This window comes from Pecten maximus, chromosome 18 (genome assembly GCF_902652985.1).
Source record: "Pecten maximus chromosome 18, xPecMax1.1, whole genome shotgun sequence".
NCBI classification, from domain to species: domain Eukaryota; kingdom Metazoa; phylum Mollusca; class Bivalvia; order Pectinida; family Pectinidae; genus Pecten; species Pecten maximus.
The window spans coordinates 22,387,206-22,407,524 of NC_047032.1; the positions used below are offsets into that span (position 1 = coordinate 22,387,206).

The 20,319-nt window shown below is 36.0% G+C and overlaps 1 protein-coding gene across 1 annotated transcript in view; it reads right to left on the bottom strand.

Moving 5' to 3' along the window:
* LOC117316470 (F-box only protein 10-like) overlaps positions 1-20,083 on the bottom strand; it is a 31,142-nt gene extending 11,059 nt beyond the window's left edge. Inside the window, exons 1-9 of the mRNA XM_033871075.1 lie at positions 20,012-20,083; positions 17,719-17,954; positions 14,354-14,807; positions 12,752-13,715; positions 10,100-10,470; positions 8,783-8,864; positions 2,970-3,037; positions 2,385-2,521; positions 1,424-1,494 (exon numbers count right to left, since the gene is read on the bottom strand). Coding sequence (XP_033726966.1) covers positions 1,424-1,494; positions 2,385-2,521; positions 2,970-3,037; positions 8,783-8,864; positions 10,100-10,470; positions 12,752-13,715; positions 14,354-14,807; positions 17,719-17,897 — 2,326 coding nt within the window. The 5' untranslated portion in view covers positions 17,898-17,954; positions 20,012-20,083. The remainder of the gene's footprint in view (positions 1-1,423; positions 1,495-2,384; positions 2,522-2,969; positions 3,038-8,782; positions 8,865-10,099; positions 10,471-12,751; positions 13,716-14,353; positions 14,808-17,718; positions 17,955-20,011) is intronic.
* Positions 20,084-20,319: the final 236 nt, after the last annotated feature.

Genomic DNA, 20,319 nt, shown 5'->3' on the forward strand with positions numbered 1-20,319 from the left:
ACGGTTGCTAGGGAAACGATAAATCTATCTTACACGGGGTAGGTAAAGACAGCTGGCACGCGCTATATGACGATGTCACAATAACGTAACGTCATCATTTTACGTTGAGTAACCAAGTCGTCAATGATGACGTCATCAAATTTGACGCACATTCCAAGGAGCATTGAAGATGGTGTGATGAAAAACTTTCATAAAAACTTACGTTTGGTTGTAAGTATGTGAGAAAAATAATCAATCATGGGTCTGTTCCACGAACAAGGATATCTCAACCCTCGTGTAAGAGTTTGGCTGGCCAGCACTCGACAAGCCTCGTGCTGACTGGCCAAACTCTTACACTCGGGTTGAGATATCCCTGTCCACGGAACAGACCAATGATAGATTCTATTAATGAGAAGTCATTGATTACAACTTTTTAATACATTTGAACCCTATGACCTTGAAATTAGGTCAATGTCCTTCATTTTCACAAACTTGGTAGCCATTCATCCCAGCATGTCACTGGTCCAATATCATGACCCCGGGTCTCTTGGTTATTGAGGAGACATTGACAATGTAAATCGTTTACAATTCACCATGAATGATGCCTTAGGCAATAGGTCAGTTGAGACATTGTCTCAGGTGAGCAACTAAGGTGGTTGGGTGGTGAAGTGGTAACACAGGTTTCGATTCCCTGATCAAATGTGAAAAGGTACGAGGACACCTGTCGGAACACATGGGTTTTTCTTGGTACTTGGTTTTTGTTTTACACAATAATCTGCATCTTTGATGTAGCCATGTTCTATTTCTTTACTGGTAAATTGTGTATTACATTGTACAGGTTTCTATATGGGCTATATTCAAGCTAAGACATGAATGCACATGAACTGAGACTGTAAACATATAAAATGAAATAAGTAAACAAAATACAAAATGTACATCAAAAAATAGATTTTCATGTGAAAAAAAAATTAAGAAGTTTAAGAAATAGATAAGATTATAAATGCACATAACATAGTTTTTGTTGTTGAAACAAGAAAACAAAATCTTAAATGCATTTGCACAAATGTTCTAACCTGCCTATGAGGCCACTGGTCTATAAAGAAAATGTTAGTAATCTTCCAGAGCTGTCTTTATAGACAGGCTTGACTGTATGATCATTATGACAAAGTCCACACTCATTTTTTACCAACACCATGGTCTGGTTCTTTTATGTAAACAAACCGGTTCATCTGTTTTTAAATGTAATATTTCAGACATACATCTTGACGGACCTGCAGTTGTTAATGCAGGCTTTGAAATTCCTTGTCAAAGCTCATCTGAAAACAACAAAATATCACCAGGTCCGTCCTTACTTCATAAACAAACAACTCTGGTCCAACCAGTCCAACCATTTGGACTGCGATAAAAGTAAACGGCCCTTGTTGTCCAATCAGTGATAACTTACCTATGACATAGCCACGCCCCCCTTCATTAACGGCGATCCCTGCTGCTTTCCCACCATGGATCTGGTTTTTGCTGTATACAGAAAAAAAATTGATGTAATATGGAACCATGGTTTATTTTCTCCCAGATCTACAATAAGAAATTGAAATATTTCTTTAAAATTTGAATCGAAAAATATCAAAATTTAGAAATCATTAGGATATGCTCCTCCGTTTCCAATTTTTTTGATATACTGTTTATAACATGGTCTCAGAAAATACTACTCTTCAAAGAATGAAAATAAAATTTGACAAGTATAAAGAATACCTCAGTCAGCCTATGGAAACTTATTTGTCACCAGGACAGTTGATCCATACCAGTTTATTATCAACCCTGATTCCCACTCCTTCCCAAATACTATGTTAATTAAAGTGAAAATTGTCCAAGTTTGCAAGATTTTGTATATATACATAGGAAAGGGACACAATTCACAAACACTGTCCCCAATTTCATGAATATCCCTTAACTTGAAATTTTCAATAGGAAAATATTTCATATCAAGAGGCCCATGGGCCTTAACAGTCACCTGAGTTTTGATATATTTTACTGTATTTGACCCCTGGGACCTTGAATGAAGGTGAAGGTAATTCTTTTGAACATTCGTTATAGCCCTTTACCCATGAATGCTACATTCCCAATTTCAGGTCTCTGAGCCTCTTGGTTAACAAAACGTTGTTTAAAAATTTCAGCATATTTGACCCTTATTACCTTGAATGAAGGTCAAGGTAATATGTTTGATCAAACATCCCAGCATGCTACAAATGCAATATCAGGTCACTGTGACTCTTGGTTATCAAGAAGTCGTCGTTTAAAGATTTTGGCATTTTTAACCCTTATAAACTTGAATGAAGGTCAAGGTCATCAATTTGAACAAACTTGGTAGCCCTTCATCCCAAAAAAAAAATCTTGCATTGTATACTAACCAAACCACAGGACTGCCCCGATATAAAATGTACACTCCTGCCTCCTTGTTTTGGTAAATTTCGTTGTTGTTGATGTGGCCCCGCCCACTTCCCAGCACCACCACACCTGACCGCTTCCCATGATGGATTCTGTTACTCTGTTAGGACAATGAAGCAGAAATGTTGGTGAAAATGTCACAAGGAAAATAATTTATTCTTCTATACTGTACACAATTAGTTCATGAAAACTTGAAAGCGGTTACCCAAGAGGTGATGTGTAGAAAGCAACCGAGGAAACTCAAAAATAGGTCAACAGAAATGGCAAAATCTGGAAGCAGATATGCAACAGATCCATATCTCAATAAATTTTAGAATTTTCAATTTTGGATTTCAAATGTGTATATTCTGAGCTGTGCCACTTGAGGTTATAGCATACCTCTGGTACTAAAGTCCACCAGCAGTGTCTACCACCTGTAATCTCAAAGGATTGCACAAAAGACACACAAGATACCAAAATTCAAATCACATTATTCTACGCATGTCTACTATATATATGAATACACATATTTTGACACACATATATCCATATCTACCAACAGGGTATACCTGTACAATAGGGTCCGCGTTTTTCCTGATGTCAATGCCAGCCTCACAGTTAGAATGTATGTCGTTCCCTGTAAATAAAGATTCCAACTGCAATCAATCCTGCATCAATTTGGTTAAAAATCAAAGTACTGAAAGTACTGTAGGAGGCGTTAGTCAGATGTAAAAGGAGATATTTGAAATAAAGCAAGAATACAAATTAAACTGATATCAATATGACTAAACATTTCCACTTAAGTGTGTCAAACCAACCGGACATAATGGTTTTCACAGTCCTGATGAATGTAATGGTTTAGACTGTTCCGATATACATAATAGTTTTAACCATCTTAAAGTTTCAAACCTACTTCTAAAAGTAGTTAAACATTTCTTATTTCAATCAAACCTTTACTTAAGAAGTCAAACATTTTAATTTTTTAAGGAACATGTCATTAACATTCATACTTTAAACCATCTTTTATACTTAGGTAGTTCAAAATTTGCATTTATGTGTTTAAAACAAACTTATATTTTATAGGCCTGGGTATTAGAAATGTCGAAACAATATGATATGCATTTCGATAAGTTATAACAATACACGATATGTATTGAAAATACAGGGAGTGTCTGCTACTTTTTTTTTGTTGAAAGTGTGCAATGTCTTTCAATATCTTGTAAACAAAATTGTTTATTCCTTTCTATTTTGATCTTAGAATAATATCAAAATTAGATTGACGGCTTTTAAAAGTTACTACACTTTTTTTTCAACAAAGACCTCATTTTTAAGGACAATTATTTCAAAATTAGATATCAATTCCATCTATTTTAATAGATCCAATGTCAATATTAACAATAAACTGTGATTTGTGATTTGTTGCTTTTTAATTTACCACCAAGATGTAGATAATAGCCTAGTAGCTATAGGTACTGTATATAAATATACAGCGTTTTACATGCAAAATATTGAAGAAAACTTTCATATTTGATATCAATTCAATATGATTGTATAAGTCCCTTGGGGTGGGGAAAGAACCCTGGGCCTATTTTTACATCAGGATTGTGTTCATCTCTTGGTGTCCAGCAAGATTATGGAGTTGGGATCTGAATGGTTTCACAGATAAAACAAGAGGCCCAGAGGGCCTGTATCGCTCACCTGGTTTTATGAGATATGAAACAAGAATGATGCTTAAGTTTATTTGTCGCTGGTATTTCTATGTCAATATATCATAAGCATTTTATATGGGTACATGTACATTGGTTTATTGTTATTCTAAAAATGTCAATTTAGCGAAATTGACCTATTTTGGTCCCATCCTTCAGCCCCCGGGAGGTTAACCCCAACATTCGTACAATTTTGAATACCCACCCCATAACCATGCTACCATACAAATGTAGGTTTTATACCAAATTGTGCAATTAATCCATGAAATGAAATTGACTTTGGGTACAACCCCATAGGGATTGCTACCACACCAATGTGAGTTATATCCATAACTTAGTTTCAGAGAAACCAATTGACCCCTTTTGACCCTGCCCCCCAGCGGCCAACCCCACCATTTTTACAATTTTGAATCCCTACCCATAAGGATGCTACCAGTCAAGTATGAGCTATATCAATTGCTTAGTTTCAGAGAAGAAGTTATTTATGTCAATTAAGCCAAATTGACCCCTTTTGAGCCAACATTTGAATTGCAATTTATGGATAATTTTTAATTTTGGCAAGAAAACATTCTTTAAAGGGCATATCTGCATCATTTTAAATAATTTGCCCTTGAAACTTCGCACACACCTTCATAAGAGCCGGTTCTTTAAAATGTGAATGAAGGTCCATGTCAGAGAGATAAACTCAATATTTGTAGCCAGTCACACATGTTACATGTATCTGTTTGCCAAATATCCAGCCTTCATGTGTATGTGCAGTTTTGGGTCATTTTTTCATTTTGGTAGGAATTTCTTTTTAAAAGTGCCATATCTGCGTCATTTGATTATTTGACCTTGATACAAATGTACATTGCACACACCTTTAATAGGGCTTATTCTTTAAAATGTGACCCAAATTAATAATTTTGAAAGAACTTTGAATTTTTTTCATCATTTGACCCCCGTGACCTTGAATGAAGGTCAAGGTCAAATATAAGTATAACATTTGTAGCGAGCCATACGTTATCGATGCGCCAAACATCAAGCCTTCATGTGTATATAGATAAAAGAGCAGAAACCTTTATTCTGCAATTTTGGATTATTTTTTAATTTTGGCTGGAGAAAATAGCTTTATGATTCTTTTCCAAGTGCCATCTCTTTCTGCCATATTTTTATCTGATGACAATAAAATATGCACATTCTGTTTCAGTGGACTATGTTCTTTCATATGAAATGAAAAAAATAATCAATTTGAGATTTTTATTTATGACATTTGAACCCATAACAAATCGTTGGCCTCGACATTCTCTGACAATATGTCATTGAGAAAAGTTTGCCCTAACCACGTGCTAACCAATTTCCAATGAAAATGAAACAATTATGCTAAAATATGTGTGATGAGTTTCCTATATAAACTATAGTAAAATGTATCCTCTCCCCAGGGAGAATGCGACACATAGGGGGCCATGAAATTAACAATTTTGATAAAACAGCTTAAGAACCTTTTGTACACCATTCTGCGATATCTTGGTCTTAAGAAGAAGACAGACGCATGATGACAGATCAAATTATAATAGTGTATATTATGAGCTGAATGTCAAAGGATTGTAAACTCTGTACAAATTGTATTATATTATCAGGCATTCAGCCTAAATGTATGTTTCATATGTACCATATTAGAAGTTTGATGTTTTGTACGATATATATATATACTTAATTTTTACACATACATTAAATGAGTTAGCTACTTTCATAAATTAAGATGTTTTTCTAGAGTTTACTAGGCCGGATGAAATATGATCATGAGCAATTAGTATGGTCAATATGAGATTTGATAAAATGCCTCTCGTAGGTCAACCACTCATGATCACTCAACTTCTTTTTGTAGGAGTCAATATTATATGTAGGAGAATTAAACTCTCGCGATGTCTGTTACAAAGAAATACAATTATCACTTAAGCCGAAAAAAATCACACTTAAGTAGCAATAACACATAATAGTCGAAAACCCAATATATGTGATCAGTGATAAGAAACAGTACTTATAAGCATTTTTGGCAATTTATCCTGAAACAGCTATAGCCTTCCATATTTGACATCCCACAGATTGTTGCTTGTATATATATATAGTTTTAAAGGTCAACATTGGAAAAAACCTAAATGGTTATACATGAATTCATAATAAATAGAATTATTGACAAAAAAGTTTCATTTATTTTCACACTTTCTGGAGACCAATAAGGAGATTGATGATTATTTTAAGGGATATGTTCCCGACATGAAAATCAAACATTTTTAATTAAATTTCAAAAGCAAATATAGATTTATTTTGAAAGCTATGAGGAATATTGATATTTGAGAAAGTCTTATATTATATGGATTTGATATCGATTGCCAATAGATATACAGGTATTTATCATTTTACATGAAAACAACAAAAAGTTATATTACATGAAAACAACAAAAAGTTGTACTAATAGGTTAAAATGCAATTGGTATATATTTTGTTAATCTACAACTACCTTGTATTGTTTAAATATTCTATGTAATACAAACATTTCACAGCTTGGTGCATACCAATGTATATATATATTACTTGAAAACATTTGAAAAGGTTGAATCGTGAGCTGAATAATATATAAATAAGACAAGCTGGTTCAATGATAATTTAGCATTTTCATATATATTACGAGTGCGAGTAGCTACTGCAGTACGTAAACCTTATCACAAAAATCCAGATTCTGTATATTGTCTCTGTCGGGGAAGGTACAGCACAAATGACCACCACGACAGATATGTGCCAGTTTTCTTAATTTAAAAAAATAAGCGATCGAATTCCATCACGCCATCACGTACAGACGTAGGTCTACCGATTCATGGATTAGAAACACAGGGACTTCGATCAGTTATCGCAGTAATCCGAAGGGTTCTGGGGTTGATATCACCTTAAAGCTGATTAAAGTCTGCATATAGTATATAGCAAGATCGTCAGAAAATTCGGACTATAATCGCAAAAAGTGATTTTGTGGTCTGCTTGAACAACTTATCGTAAACAGTTTCGTCCTAAATAAACAAACACTTATTTCAGTGAGTCAAAAAACATATTTAAACTTTGTAAGTAACTTGCCTTTAATTTATGTTGATAGATATTAATTTCTAGCGACAAACATCATTTTGATGCTTCGTGTGAAGCCCGTGTCCACGTGCCTCCATTTTGACAGAGTGCTCGCTCACGTAAACAGACGGAACACGTGATCGCTAAATATCGGACTAAATCTCATAAAATCTCGTGAACAAACTACCAAGTTGTAAACAAAAGAAATGTTGTTAGCCAAAACCTGGAGGGTATTATGAAAATCGGGAATTTGTTTGCGCTTGGTTGTTATGCCATCTTTATTTCTAGTAGTTAAACAAGTGTCCTCTGTAAGGTAACGTCAGAATCTCGCAGTTATCTCCCTTCAAACAGTATTTTCAATATAGATTTGCAAAAATCGATGCAGGTGTAGATACATGTATTTACAAGACATTATTCTTATTGTTTATTCAAAATAGTTCCTGAAATGTTCAAAACATTATCAGCATAGTTAATACATTTCTGTGCACATCTACTTTGAATGACGGACTACAATGACGTGCCTCATACTTGGAACTAATTATAAGCGAATCATTACCCCTAGTTACAGAAATTACCACCAGAGGTCTCAAATTCCGGGCTTCCGCCGAAGAGAAATTTATACTGAATATACCTTTTTTCATGTAATAGCACTTTATTTGTAGTCTTGATAGTTTTCATAAATGTATATATAGTTCAACTACATCATATATGAACCGAAAGAAACTACAAAATGAACTGTGAAAGGAAATATAACGAAAATGAAAGTGAGAGATTGTGACGTCACAACTCGTTGGTGATTGTAATATGGCAGGCGTAAACGCCTCCATAAAAAAAAAACAAGAGGCCTATGGGCCTGAGATTTGAAATATTTCAGTTAATTTAATTGACCCTTTTTGGCCCCACCCACCAGTCCAAGGGGTCAGGCAGGGCCAACATGTGCATACCATTAAGCTGTCATCCCATGCTGATAATGTTAACAAAGTCAGAATGAATTCCAATAGAAATCAAATAAATGAGGGTCAAAAATATGATTTCCCTATATAAACTATAGTAATGTTTACCCCCTTCCCAGGGGCATATATGTGACCCAAGGGTCATGAAATTCCCAATTTTGGTAAAACACCTTAAGACCCTTCCATAGATCTATGAAGAGTATATTTGATTCTACCCGATAAATTTTGGTCTTGAGAAGAAGATTTTTGAAATTTCAGTCAATTTGACCCTTTTTAGCCATGCCCAACAGCCCCTGGGGGTCAGTCAGGGCAAACATGTGCATACCATCAAACTGTCATCACATGCTGCAATCTAATTAAAATTAGATTTGTAATTTCCAATCCTCTACGATACACTGCAATACAAGGTCTAACGATGCCCAGTAGGAGGTCATCTCAGCATGACCTTTGAGCTTCAAATATATGCCAATGAAAACAGGTCAATGACGTCATTAATCAACCAATGATAAAGAGTCTTATACGAGCCTCCGGTTGCATAAAAAAAAAAATTTGAAGGAACTACCCATGAAATAGCAATACATGGTTGATGTCTTGATCAGGTTTGAACAGTCAAATGAATGGTAAACCTACCAGCAATGAGCCCAGAGGCTGCCAACCTCATGAACACTCCAGATGTCCGACTATGATGAATCTCACTGTTGACCAAAACAATCTGTAAGTAAACAAACACATTCTTAGGATAGTTTTCAGGAAGGGCTAGATAAGCTATGCAAGAATGTATTACTAGATAAGCTATGCAAGAATGTATTACTCATTCTGAACTGTTTATCCTGAAAACCTTAATGAACTTCTTTTTCTGAATACCTTGATGAACTGCTAATCCTGAAAACCTTGATGAACTGCTTATCCTGAATACCTTGATGAACTGCTTATCCTGAATACCTTGATGAACTGCTAATCCTGAAAACCTTGATGAACTGCTTATCCTGAATACCTTGATGAACTGCTTATCCTGAATACCTTGATGAACTGCTTATCCTGAATACCTTGATGAACTGCTAATCCTGAATACCTTGATGAACTGCTAATCCTGAATACCTTGATGAACTGCTAATCCTGAATACCTTGATGAACTGCTAATCCTGAATACCTTGATGAACTGCTAATCCTGAATACCTTGATGAACTGCTTATTCTGAATACCTTTTTTATACCTGAACTAACTGCTTATCCTGAATACCTTGATGAACTGCTAATCCTGAATACCTTGTATTGATGGACTGTTAATTCTGAAAACCTTGATGAACTGTTTATTTTGTATACCTGAACTAACTGCCTATCCTGAATACCTTGATGAACTGCTTAGTATAGTCTTTGACAAACATTGTTTTCTATGTCATTGAAAAATTGAACATAAAAAGCAAATTAATTCAATTATCCTTGTGTACAATCAAAAGTCTTTCTGATTTTACACAGAATTTTGCAATATGGTTCCAGATATTTATCATGATTTCATCTTAGAGATCTATGGGGCCAATAATGGACCCCCTTCCCAATCAAGCCCGATTGCTATTTAAACTAAATTTGCAGTTCCAGAAAATTCCTTTGCAATTCACCAATTTTCCTCCAAAAATAAGACAAAAAATCCTCCTTGTGGTCTTAAATACACTGATATCTCAACATCAGTTTTAAAGGTTTGAAATTAAAGGTTGGTTTGGTTTGTAAGGCTGTATATTTTTGTGTACTCAAATTTTAGCAAATATATCAAAGTCATGCCAAACAATAAAATAATATACAAAAAAGTATGATAAAACTTCAATTAGTGCAATCAATTAATATACCACACATTTTCAGCATGAATGTCGCTAAAATCAGATTACCACTAAAATGGACTAATTTACAGAAACATTATCAGTGAATGACTATTGGTGTTTATAATTACACTGACCTTTGCATTCTGGATACATCTGACCCCATAACCAAGACTACTGAGGTCGCAGTGCGAGATGACTGCCTGAGCCTGCAGACTAACCATCGCTCCACCTTTACATTGACTCATTCGACAATGTCGTATGAGGCAGCCTCGTACTTCATCCAGAACTTTTTGCATGGCATCATCATGGACAATAGGGATATGCTCCGATTCATTTTGACTTGATATTGAGATGACATCTTCATCAGTGTTGAGACTGCATGAAGCAGAGACGGACCGGGGCAACTGATGCTCAGGATAGGACAGCATGATCACAGACTCCTCGCTCGATGAAAAATCACTTTCCCCATCAGAAATTGGGCCTTCGTCACTACTGCTTGTACTTACTATTTAAAACAAACATTTTAATTACTTTATTAAATCTTGATCATGGAACGTGTGAAGATCCTGTTTATTTTTAACATATCCGACCCTTTTCACCTTGAAAATAGATCAAGGTCATTGGTGCACGTGTTAGGAAATCTAATAGTAATCAATAGCAGGAATCTACTAGCCAAAGACTGCACAACATCGGCATTCTTAAAAAAAAAAAAAGGTTTCAATGGCCCATTGATGGTCGGCCTGATACCCTGATATGATCATACTGACTAGTCGTTTATTAGATATTCTACCATATTTGCTATGCAACGCCAGTTTTGATTGGTTTAAAACCATGTATTATTTTCCAATAATACACGCTCGTGCCAATAATACACGCTCGTGAGTCAAGGCTGTTACAATTTTATATATCTAATATTCACACACTTTATGTAAGGTTACTATAGCCGAGTGGGCTAATGGGTTAGCTATATATATAGTCTTTCGTTCAATTTTTATCACGACGCGAGTTCGAATCCTACGAGGCCCCATCCTTTTTTTTTCTTTTCTTTTTTGTATCCCTTTTTTAATTTTCAAAATCAATGCCATATGATAGATGCTCTTGATCGTAGTACTGTAGTGTCTGTAAAGAAATGTATATTTCATCAACAAATAATGCAATACTCAAGAAATAAATTACAAGGTTTTCCCGGGGTTCTTTGCTGTTTTTCTATTAGAAAGAGGTCGATCTCAGAACTAAACAGTACATGGTAGAATAGAAATAATCAACTTTGACTCATGTATTGTTGCAGGATATGCAACTCGGACTCGGATATTTTGCAATTTTAATTAATAACTCAGGCCTGCGGCCTTCGTTATTAATTTAATTGCAAAATATCCACGTCCTCGTTGTATATCCTGCAACAATACACAAATCATCGTTAATTATTTCTTAAGTATGTATACCTGGATAGCAATGTATTTACATACATGGATCGATGTGAATTGTACGTACACATATTATAAATATTCTGTACGATACACCGTAAGTATACAAGCACTTATTTACTTCTGTGACCTTGAAAACAGGGCAAGTTCACTAATATGGGGAAACTTTATAATGCACACATCCCCATGTACCTCTTGGCAAAATATCAGTACCTGGTTGCTTGTAGTTTTCTAGAAGGAGTTAAAAGTTGACAGATGGACAGATGCTAGATTATGGACACCCAACTTCTGAACCATATACCATGAGTACACAAGCAATTTGTCCAAGGTGACCTTTAACAACACTCCTTCACAGTTATCACATGGACATTATATATCCAACTGCGCGCGCTATCACATGAAATTATCACGTCAAAGCTGTACTTGAGAATTGTTATCCATACTTTCCTGCTAAACTGTGTATCCTCACTATCCTGTGGCAAAGAATATTCTTCTCACCATGGGCACAAACGTTGGTCATTAAATATCAAGCTAGGTTTCTATAAGACATTTGTGCATCGACCAGTATAACATAATATTAGATTTCGCATAGAAACTCCAAAATAAGAAGTCCAAAATGTTTCAAAATACAGGGCTTTTTTTACCAAAAAATAATGTTCGCTGACTGCAGCAAATGAGAGTTAATAACTCCCTACAGAAACCCAAGGTTATAGTGAGGCATTCCAAAATTTTAACATTGAATTTTGGATCTGACATAAAAAGTCCATAGTCCAAAATGTTTGAAAGTTGGAATTTCCCCCCCTGATTATTCATTAATTCTGACTCCGGGAAATAATAGTTAACTCCCACAGAAACCCTCAAAGCCAAATGGTAGAACCCTAGCACAATTATAAAGGAGTTTACTCATGGCTTTCAATGCTTAAGCTTGCATCAAAACATTGCACTCTCACTCTATCTACGAGACATGAGCTAAAAGTGTTACTGCATAAATATAATGTAGCTAATTTTTCAATTAACATTTTAAAGATTTTTACTAAATATGATTTAATAGGAAATCAAATTAACGCTGAGTAAAACATTTTTGTGATCATGATATGATATGTATTTGTAAGGCTGTTGAATTAGCCTCAATGTCAAGTTTAAAACTACAATTTTTTTTTTTTAAATATGTGACAATCACATAAATTAGATGAATAAAAACAACATACATTTTCAAGAATATATCCTTTGTTCAAGAATGTTCACTTATCCCTTTGTTTACAACCTAAGTATTAGAAATCTGTACAATACTGACAGGATTAGTAACTTATGCATGACTTGTTTTTATAATGTGGGAATGGATAAGAATGTAAATGTCCTTACTGCCTGGAATTGAATGTTCTGATCCTGAATCATATCTTCCAATGCTGTCGTCATCCCCGTCAAATAGGTCACTGCCACTAATCATTGACAAAGGCGACCTTGACCCACTATCCGAGGAATCTCGTCGTATATTTAACTGCAGTTCATTATTGATAACTGGGTCAGCCGGCTGTTCACCATTTTGTTGTGTAGCGAGAGGAGCCTGTCCCTGATGAACAGGTTCAGATACCGACGACGCATAATGTTGAGTGATTGTTAGTCCATGGGAATTCGTAGGTTGGTGCGAGGAAGAATCCTGCAGAACATTTGAGGTACATGGTTGAGGGTTTCCAACGTTCAATAACCCATCCATTGAACTTGCTTTGGAATTTTTTCTATGAGATTCTACATTAGATAAGTCCTCTGTAAAGCTAACTAAATCCGAACTAGGTGATTCTTTCAAGTAAAGTTGCTCCTTATTTGACAAACTACGGAATAAATGAACATTTGAACTCGGCTTCTCTGTAAATTCTGAATGAACTTGAGAAAACTTTGCTGAGCCACTTACACTTCTTCCTCCAAAACTTGGTTGAAAGGAGGCATTGTCTGTTTTAGAGTCACATGATTTCTCTGAATGTTTTTGATTGGTTGTGTAAGTCGTGGATGAAGAGAAAGCAGAAGTTGGCACTGGTTCTCCCTTAGGATTACGTCGTGTTTGCGAAATTTCACAAGCACTTACGATTTTCTCCATCAAATATCCATAAGTCCAGTTTTTTTCCTCACGAGGATAGCCCTCCACTGTAATGGCCGCTGAGTCAGTTTGGGAAAACTCACAATTCTCAATAACGCTTGCATTCACATACTGAAGGATGACTGTGGCATGGCGTAGCGTACAGAACTTGAGGTGACATGTTCCTGGGTTTTGAACATAGACCATGCCATCCTCCAAAATACAATTGTCTACCTGAAGGTAGCCGGACCGCACCTTTAAAACAAAAATATAAAATGTATGTATAAGCATGTCATTTTGAAATAATACATCACATAGTATCACTCCTAGACCTCTAATGGATGTATAAACCAAATTAGAAGAATGTGGACTCACAAGGTTTCCAAAAACTTTAGTGGGTCTTGGTGCCAAAAAAGTAAAGTCCACAAAATAGTAAAATGCAAAAAAATCATAATTTTTATTTTTTCTGCATGATTTTGCCATAACATCACTCCTAGGCCTCTAATGAATGTATAAACCAAATAAGAAGGGTGTAAGGTGTATACTTTTGGACTTGCAAGCTTTCCAACAACTTACCAGCAGTTCCAGAGATTAGCTAGTTATATTGCGGGAGGGACATGGGAAACACTATAATAACAAGCATACTGGGTATTGCTTTTTATATTGCTGAAGCAATACATGTCCCCTGGCTACTGGCCCTTGCTAAAAACAGTAACAGTGACCTTGATCTTAACCCAAAAATGCTGAACCAAAATCCCACAAGGAATTTAGATTGCTGACAAACTTTGGCATTACATACATACATGCATACATGCAAAATGGACATAGAGGAAACCTATAGTCCCCCCAGTTTCAACTGAAGGGAACTAATTAATAAGCTCGGTAACTCTCACCTTTAGTATAAAGTTTGTGAACCATGGTGCTCTGAACACAAGATTACTGACACGCCCTGTAATGGCGATTTGTTCAATACAAACAACTAGAATCACACTCCCAAGCTCCCCCTCTCCAACCAACTCAAACGGAATCTTTGACGACATTTCAAACTGCTCGTCGTAAATCCCAGGGTGCACCACAATTCTATCATACTCTCGTGCGACAGCAAGTGCACTTTTCAATGTAGCATGTTCTTTTCCTCGTCCGACGTGTATCGTCTTTCTTTCCTTTCGACGTTTTAAGACGTATAGACAGGTGGCAGCATCAGGTTCTTTCTGTGTCCGTACCCAGAACCTTGAGGATATGAACTGTTCTTTATAGGCCTGTTTCCATGACGACGGCTCTGATTTGGTGTTGAGTGGCCAGTAGGGATGTTTCCAGTCAACACACTGAAGGTATAGCTCCCGCCATCTGAATTAAAGGAATATTGTTTGATTTCTCATGATATGATAGATATAAAGGATATGACAAGGCCTAAAAAAAAACTTAAACCTGCCGACTCTAACATTTTTGCCTACTCTAAAGGTTTTTTTGTCTACTTTCAAGGAAGGACTACTAGAGTCAAGATTCCTTTCCTACAAAACCTTAGCAAAACTGTTCACAGTTTCTGCACCTTCCTACCCTATTCTTTTCTAGCATTGGCGGAAACAAACATATTATAATTTTTGGCCTGAGCGACAATTGTCATATTGACTTAATTAAATGAGTTCATAAGTTTAATAAATTCTAAATAGCATGAGTGTAAGATTCAGTTTATCAGATCAATGATAATGAAAATGTAAGTTAAATTATATATAAAGCAGACAAATTTTGACTCCGATGGTATGTTTTTCTCTACAGAGAAAATCGTACGACATTGTATATTCATTGTGACATATCATCGATTGCTTATGATGTCACAATGGTGTTATTACATATATATCTTAATTACAATTTTTATAACATGGCTGTTTTACATGGTAAGCAGGCCAGTTATCTCAGAAATATAGCATTTTAAATGAGTTTTCATTTTATTACTATCAATTTCTGGCACATCAAATGAAAACAGCTATAGATTATATTACGTACATGCAAAGATATTCCGTAAATTAACCTGTCTGTCAGGCCCAATATGTTATAAGATAGCTCTGTATCAATTACTTTTGATTTTATGCTGCTTAAAAAACACAGTTAATGCTGAAATGCCAGATTTTTTTTTTAGAAGCCTTTGATTTTCAACATTCATGAACTGAAAACACAGTTACCAGACCTTTAAAAACTCACATAACTGTCATGTTAACATACATGTTTTTTCATTGCCTATTGTAAAGTTATATAAATTAAAACAGGCAATGTTTTTCTTATATGTGTTGAACATGTTGATTAAGCCCCTGGGGGTCAGTCAGTGCCAACATGTGCATACCATCAAGCTGTCATTCATTCAATGCTGATATACGGTAAACCTCCGGTTAGTTCGAACAAAATTAAATAAATACTGACGAACCTGTTCGAATTATTCGAAACTATGCTTCAGAAAATAAGCGCTAGTTCGAACTATCCGAGTCGATATCGGCGAAAATCTCGGCAGAGTAAAATCATTAGACACAAACACATCCATCGTAAATCTGATATGTAACAACGGCGGCCTGAACAATGTCACATTTATAAATAAGTCAAATGATAGTATTTTATTTAATTCAATGTTAATTGGTCGTTAAACGTTTTTCATTTCGCAATAATTATGATGGTTATTGCGCGAAGCCGCTCGGGCAATGCGTAGCTACAACAGGCCCTAAAACAGTACACATTTCGTTTGTGACACAAAAGTTAAACATTTGTACAGTGTAATCTTCGCATGGTTATATTTTGTATCTGAATCAGAAACTATCGCTATTTTATTGTAATAAATGGTCTCTTTAATACATCAAAAGCGTAGTCTACATAACCTGTTGCGTTTACGAAAGCACTACTGTAAAAATAGGCGATATATGTTGCTAAAATTAGGTCTGAACATCAACATGTCTGCTTTTAAATATGCCCAGTGGTATTATCTACCAAACATATTTGATACCTGCAAAGTTATCCATCACTAATTGGGACACCTGTGGATTGTTTTGACTGGATATGAATGCTTTTCACGTCACTCAGCACGATCGGGCCGCCGATCCTTTCAACTTTACCGCAAGCGACACCTCGCTTGGGCTGCTTACCTAGCGTGAGGTTGCAGGTTTTCAGGTAATACCTTGACTGGCAATACTTAAGAGATGTCCAGTCACAATTAAATAATCATAATGCTAAGTTAACACTAGTTATATGTGAAAATACACGGACGATTTCTTACTTTGCCATACAGCGCTCATACAAATATCGCATGTTATTTATACATTGTCGGGGCCTAAATTTGCAATCGGCTGTCTCATGCGTGGTGTCTTTTGCAATGTAAAAAAAACTCAATTAACGCTAAAATATTTGGCATATATTAAATCAGACGCATTCTAATGATCACGCATACAATCTGATAACCTAAACGTGCCTGTTGAGTCTTGGCATTTTTTCTTGGCCGGTTGTCGTGGCTGAGTCGTTGCCAGCTTTCAATGGAGTTTGCCGAAAAAAATCTTACTTTATGTTCTTCATTTGAAAAGTTCGAACTATCCGAAATAGTGTCATTTATAAACAGCCAGAATTCGAACTATTACTAGCTAAAAAATTATCGTTTTTCTAAGAAAAAAATGTGTGTTCGAACTATCCGCGTGTTCAAACTAATCGGAGGTTTACCGTAGTAAACTTTGCCCCTCCCCAGGGGGAAACATGAGACCCAGGGTCATGAAATTCACAATTTTGGTAAAGGACCTTTCTATCTGTGAAGAGTATTTGATTCTACCATATCTGGAAGTTGAGAAAAAGTTTCTTTAAATTTTAGTCTATTTGACCCTTTTGGCCCACCCCTCAGGCTCCTGGGGGATTGGGACCATATATAATTCACAATTTTGGTTGACCTTTGGCAATGGAAGCTTCCTGCCAAATTTTATTGAATTTGGTTGAGCAGTTGTGGAAGTAGTCGAAAATGTAAATTGTTTACGAATGCACAATGGACAAAAGGCGGTTGAAATAGGTCACTTAAGACTTCGTCTCAGGTGACCTAAAAATGGTCAAGTGTGACCTTTGACATCTAATTTTGACATTATATATGAACAATAAGATCTGACCAGGTGTAGAATTTGATGGTGTGATGTTATGGTGTGTATATATCTATTAAATCTGCCAAGATTTCCGAGATATTTTGTACACACCATACAGACACACACATATGTCAAAGGTATAATTAAGAAACGAAAATTCTGACCTGGTGTTGTCCAGACTGACGATGAGGTCATTCCAGGTTTTACACACACAGGAGCTACGACACAGGTCATCTTCTGAAAGGTAAGACAGGATGATCCTCCAAATTTCATACGGAAGCCCCGACTTGTCTCCAGGTAGCACCTTACTGCCAATGTCCGGCTTGGCACTAGGGCTGGACATTGTCGATGGTTACTTAACCATGGCAGTTTGATCTTACAGGCAGCCTAAAGTCTCCTCCTAAATAGAAAATAAAATTGAGTTGAAAGTTTACATGGTTCACCTTCCCTCTTCTTACTCTTCTGTTTTGTAAGATATACATAAACATATATGCCATACTTTTTGGAGACCAATAAGGGAGATGGATGATTATCTTGTTAAAGGGATTTTTGCCTAAAATAAGGGAGATTTGTGTGTGACATGAATATCAACATTTTTATTCATGATAACTGCTATGATAAGTAACTGCTTTTTTTTCAGAAATATCCACCGGTTAATATAATTCATTCATAAAATAGATACTTAAAAGAGAGAATAATCGACTATTTGTTCGGATTTAATAAGGTGTAGTCATTTTCTGCTTGGATACCAATATAGGTATGTCAGGCATCCCACCAACACAATGAAGATCAAGGAGTTGGTTGGACACAACAAGATGGGATGGTAGATTTGGAGTGTTATTGAGAAGAATACTGTCAACTCGAGTTTCGTCCGTTATAGCTTTGACCTAGCTGAAGCGATCGTGAAATAGTGCAAACAAAATTCTATTCCCAATCTATACGATTGTTGTACTTTCAGCCATCCACTTTTCTGATGAGTCCTAGAAAGTTGGTTACATAACTTGGCAACATGGGGAATTTTAGGAAATGCCTTTAGTAATGTTGAGAAATATTGGTAAAAAATGTTGACTATCAAAATCCAAGATGGTTGCCTGTATATGATTGCAAATCACAGACAAATGACATGAAGGAACAGACAAAGGTTTTTTTTTTGTTTAACGTCCTATTAACAGCCAGGGTCATTTAAGAACGTGCCAGGTTTTGGAGGTGGAGGAAAGCTGGAGTACCCGGAGAAAAACCACCGGCCTACGGTCAGTACCTGGCAACTGCCCCACGTAGGTTTCGAAGTCGCAACCCAGAGGTGGAGGGCTAGTGTTAAAGTGTTGGGACACCTTAACCACTCGGCCACCGCGGCCCCTTACAGACAAAGGAATCAAGGAACAGGCAAATAAAGGAGTGTGATTTTTTTTTTTATTTTATTTTTAATTTGTCATTGCAGTAAACCATTATGAGTGGGGTTGAAATGTTTTTTGCGGGAAAAAAATATTTGAGGCAAACTGTCACCATATATACACTCACTTTAAAACCTCACTATGTTTTTGTTTAAAGAAATTTATATATGAAACTTCATAATTCCATATGAATCAGATCTTTGTCTAAACCGATTAGTAATTTAGTCCCGAAAAAATTCCTTCTTTATCTATAGTACTTAAACTATGTCTAATCTGGACTCTGTCTATTCTGGAATCCTTTTTTTTAAACTAGTAAATCTACTCTGTGTAAACATGCAGGCATCGGCTTCCTTCTGGACCAGTGTGTAACTGTGCCAAGGCTTTGTTGGCGCCCAGTGTTTAGTGTTGTGAATATATGTGACGAGCAGACAGCACACAGTTAGTTGGCCCATGTCAACTCGCCCCGAAGTCGATGTGCAACGGTACGTCATGGCACTCGCCAGTCTACAATGCAAAGCTGATACTGTACGGATGTGTTTCACGCTGTGCCAGTTTGACCGAAGACTAGCTTTGCTGTTCACGGCATACCATAGACTAAGTCTATAGATTTATATATTCCCATTGTGAATTATCACAATATTGGTGATGAGGAGAAAATAAATTTAAAACATTACCTATTTATATGTGACCAGCCTAAATGGGTGTTCTGGGGTAAATACGTAATCTCATTTATCCATATATGTAAGGGAGGTGTTATGTCACACCCGATTTTATTGTATTTGCACCAAAATCCTAGTGACTCCAAACGGTGTCTGAGATTTCCACATTTTCCTATAGTAATGCGCCCTGGCCCTACACCAGACATGGTGTTAGGGCCAGAGGAAACTCGGTCTAAATGATACTGTACAGTACTGACAGTGGGAAAGCTTATACGGTATCGGAGAAGAATTCCACGCCTTTGAAATTCATATTAAGTCTAAAAACTTATTTTGTTTATGACAATTTAACAGTGGTTTGCTCGCTCTATATCATCGGTGGTTATAGGCGATCACCAGACGATTCTTACCATCTGTACGTATGTATAACTTGTGTGCTAGGAGATTCCAAACAATTGGCAGCCATGTTTTCAGAATACGTACGTGACGTACTTCCGGTCAATAAATGGTGGCCCCGAATCTGGATAAATACGACAACAATAAAAACAATGCCATATAAGCAGCATTAAGAAGGCTTCTTTTTAAATGATCGTGTTGGCAGTATTTATTTGTACATATTCATAAAATGCATATATATTTAAACATTTTTTTATCCATCTCAAATTAGTTAAATAGTTCTCTTATTCTCAAAAATACATAATTACGGCCGCATACACAC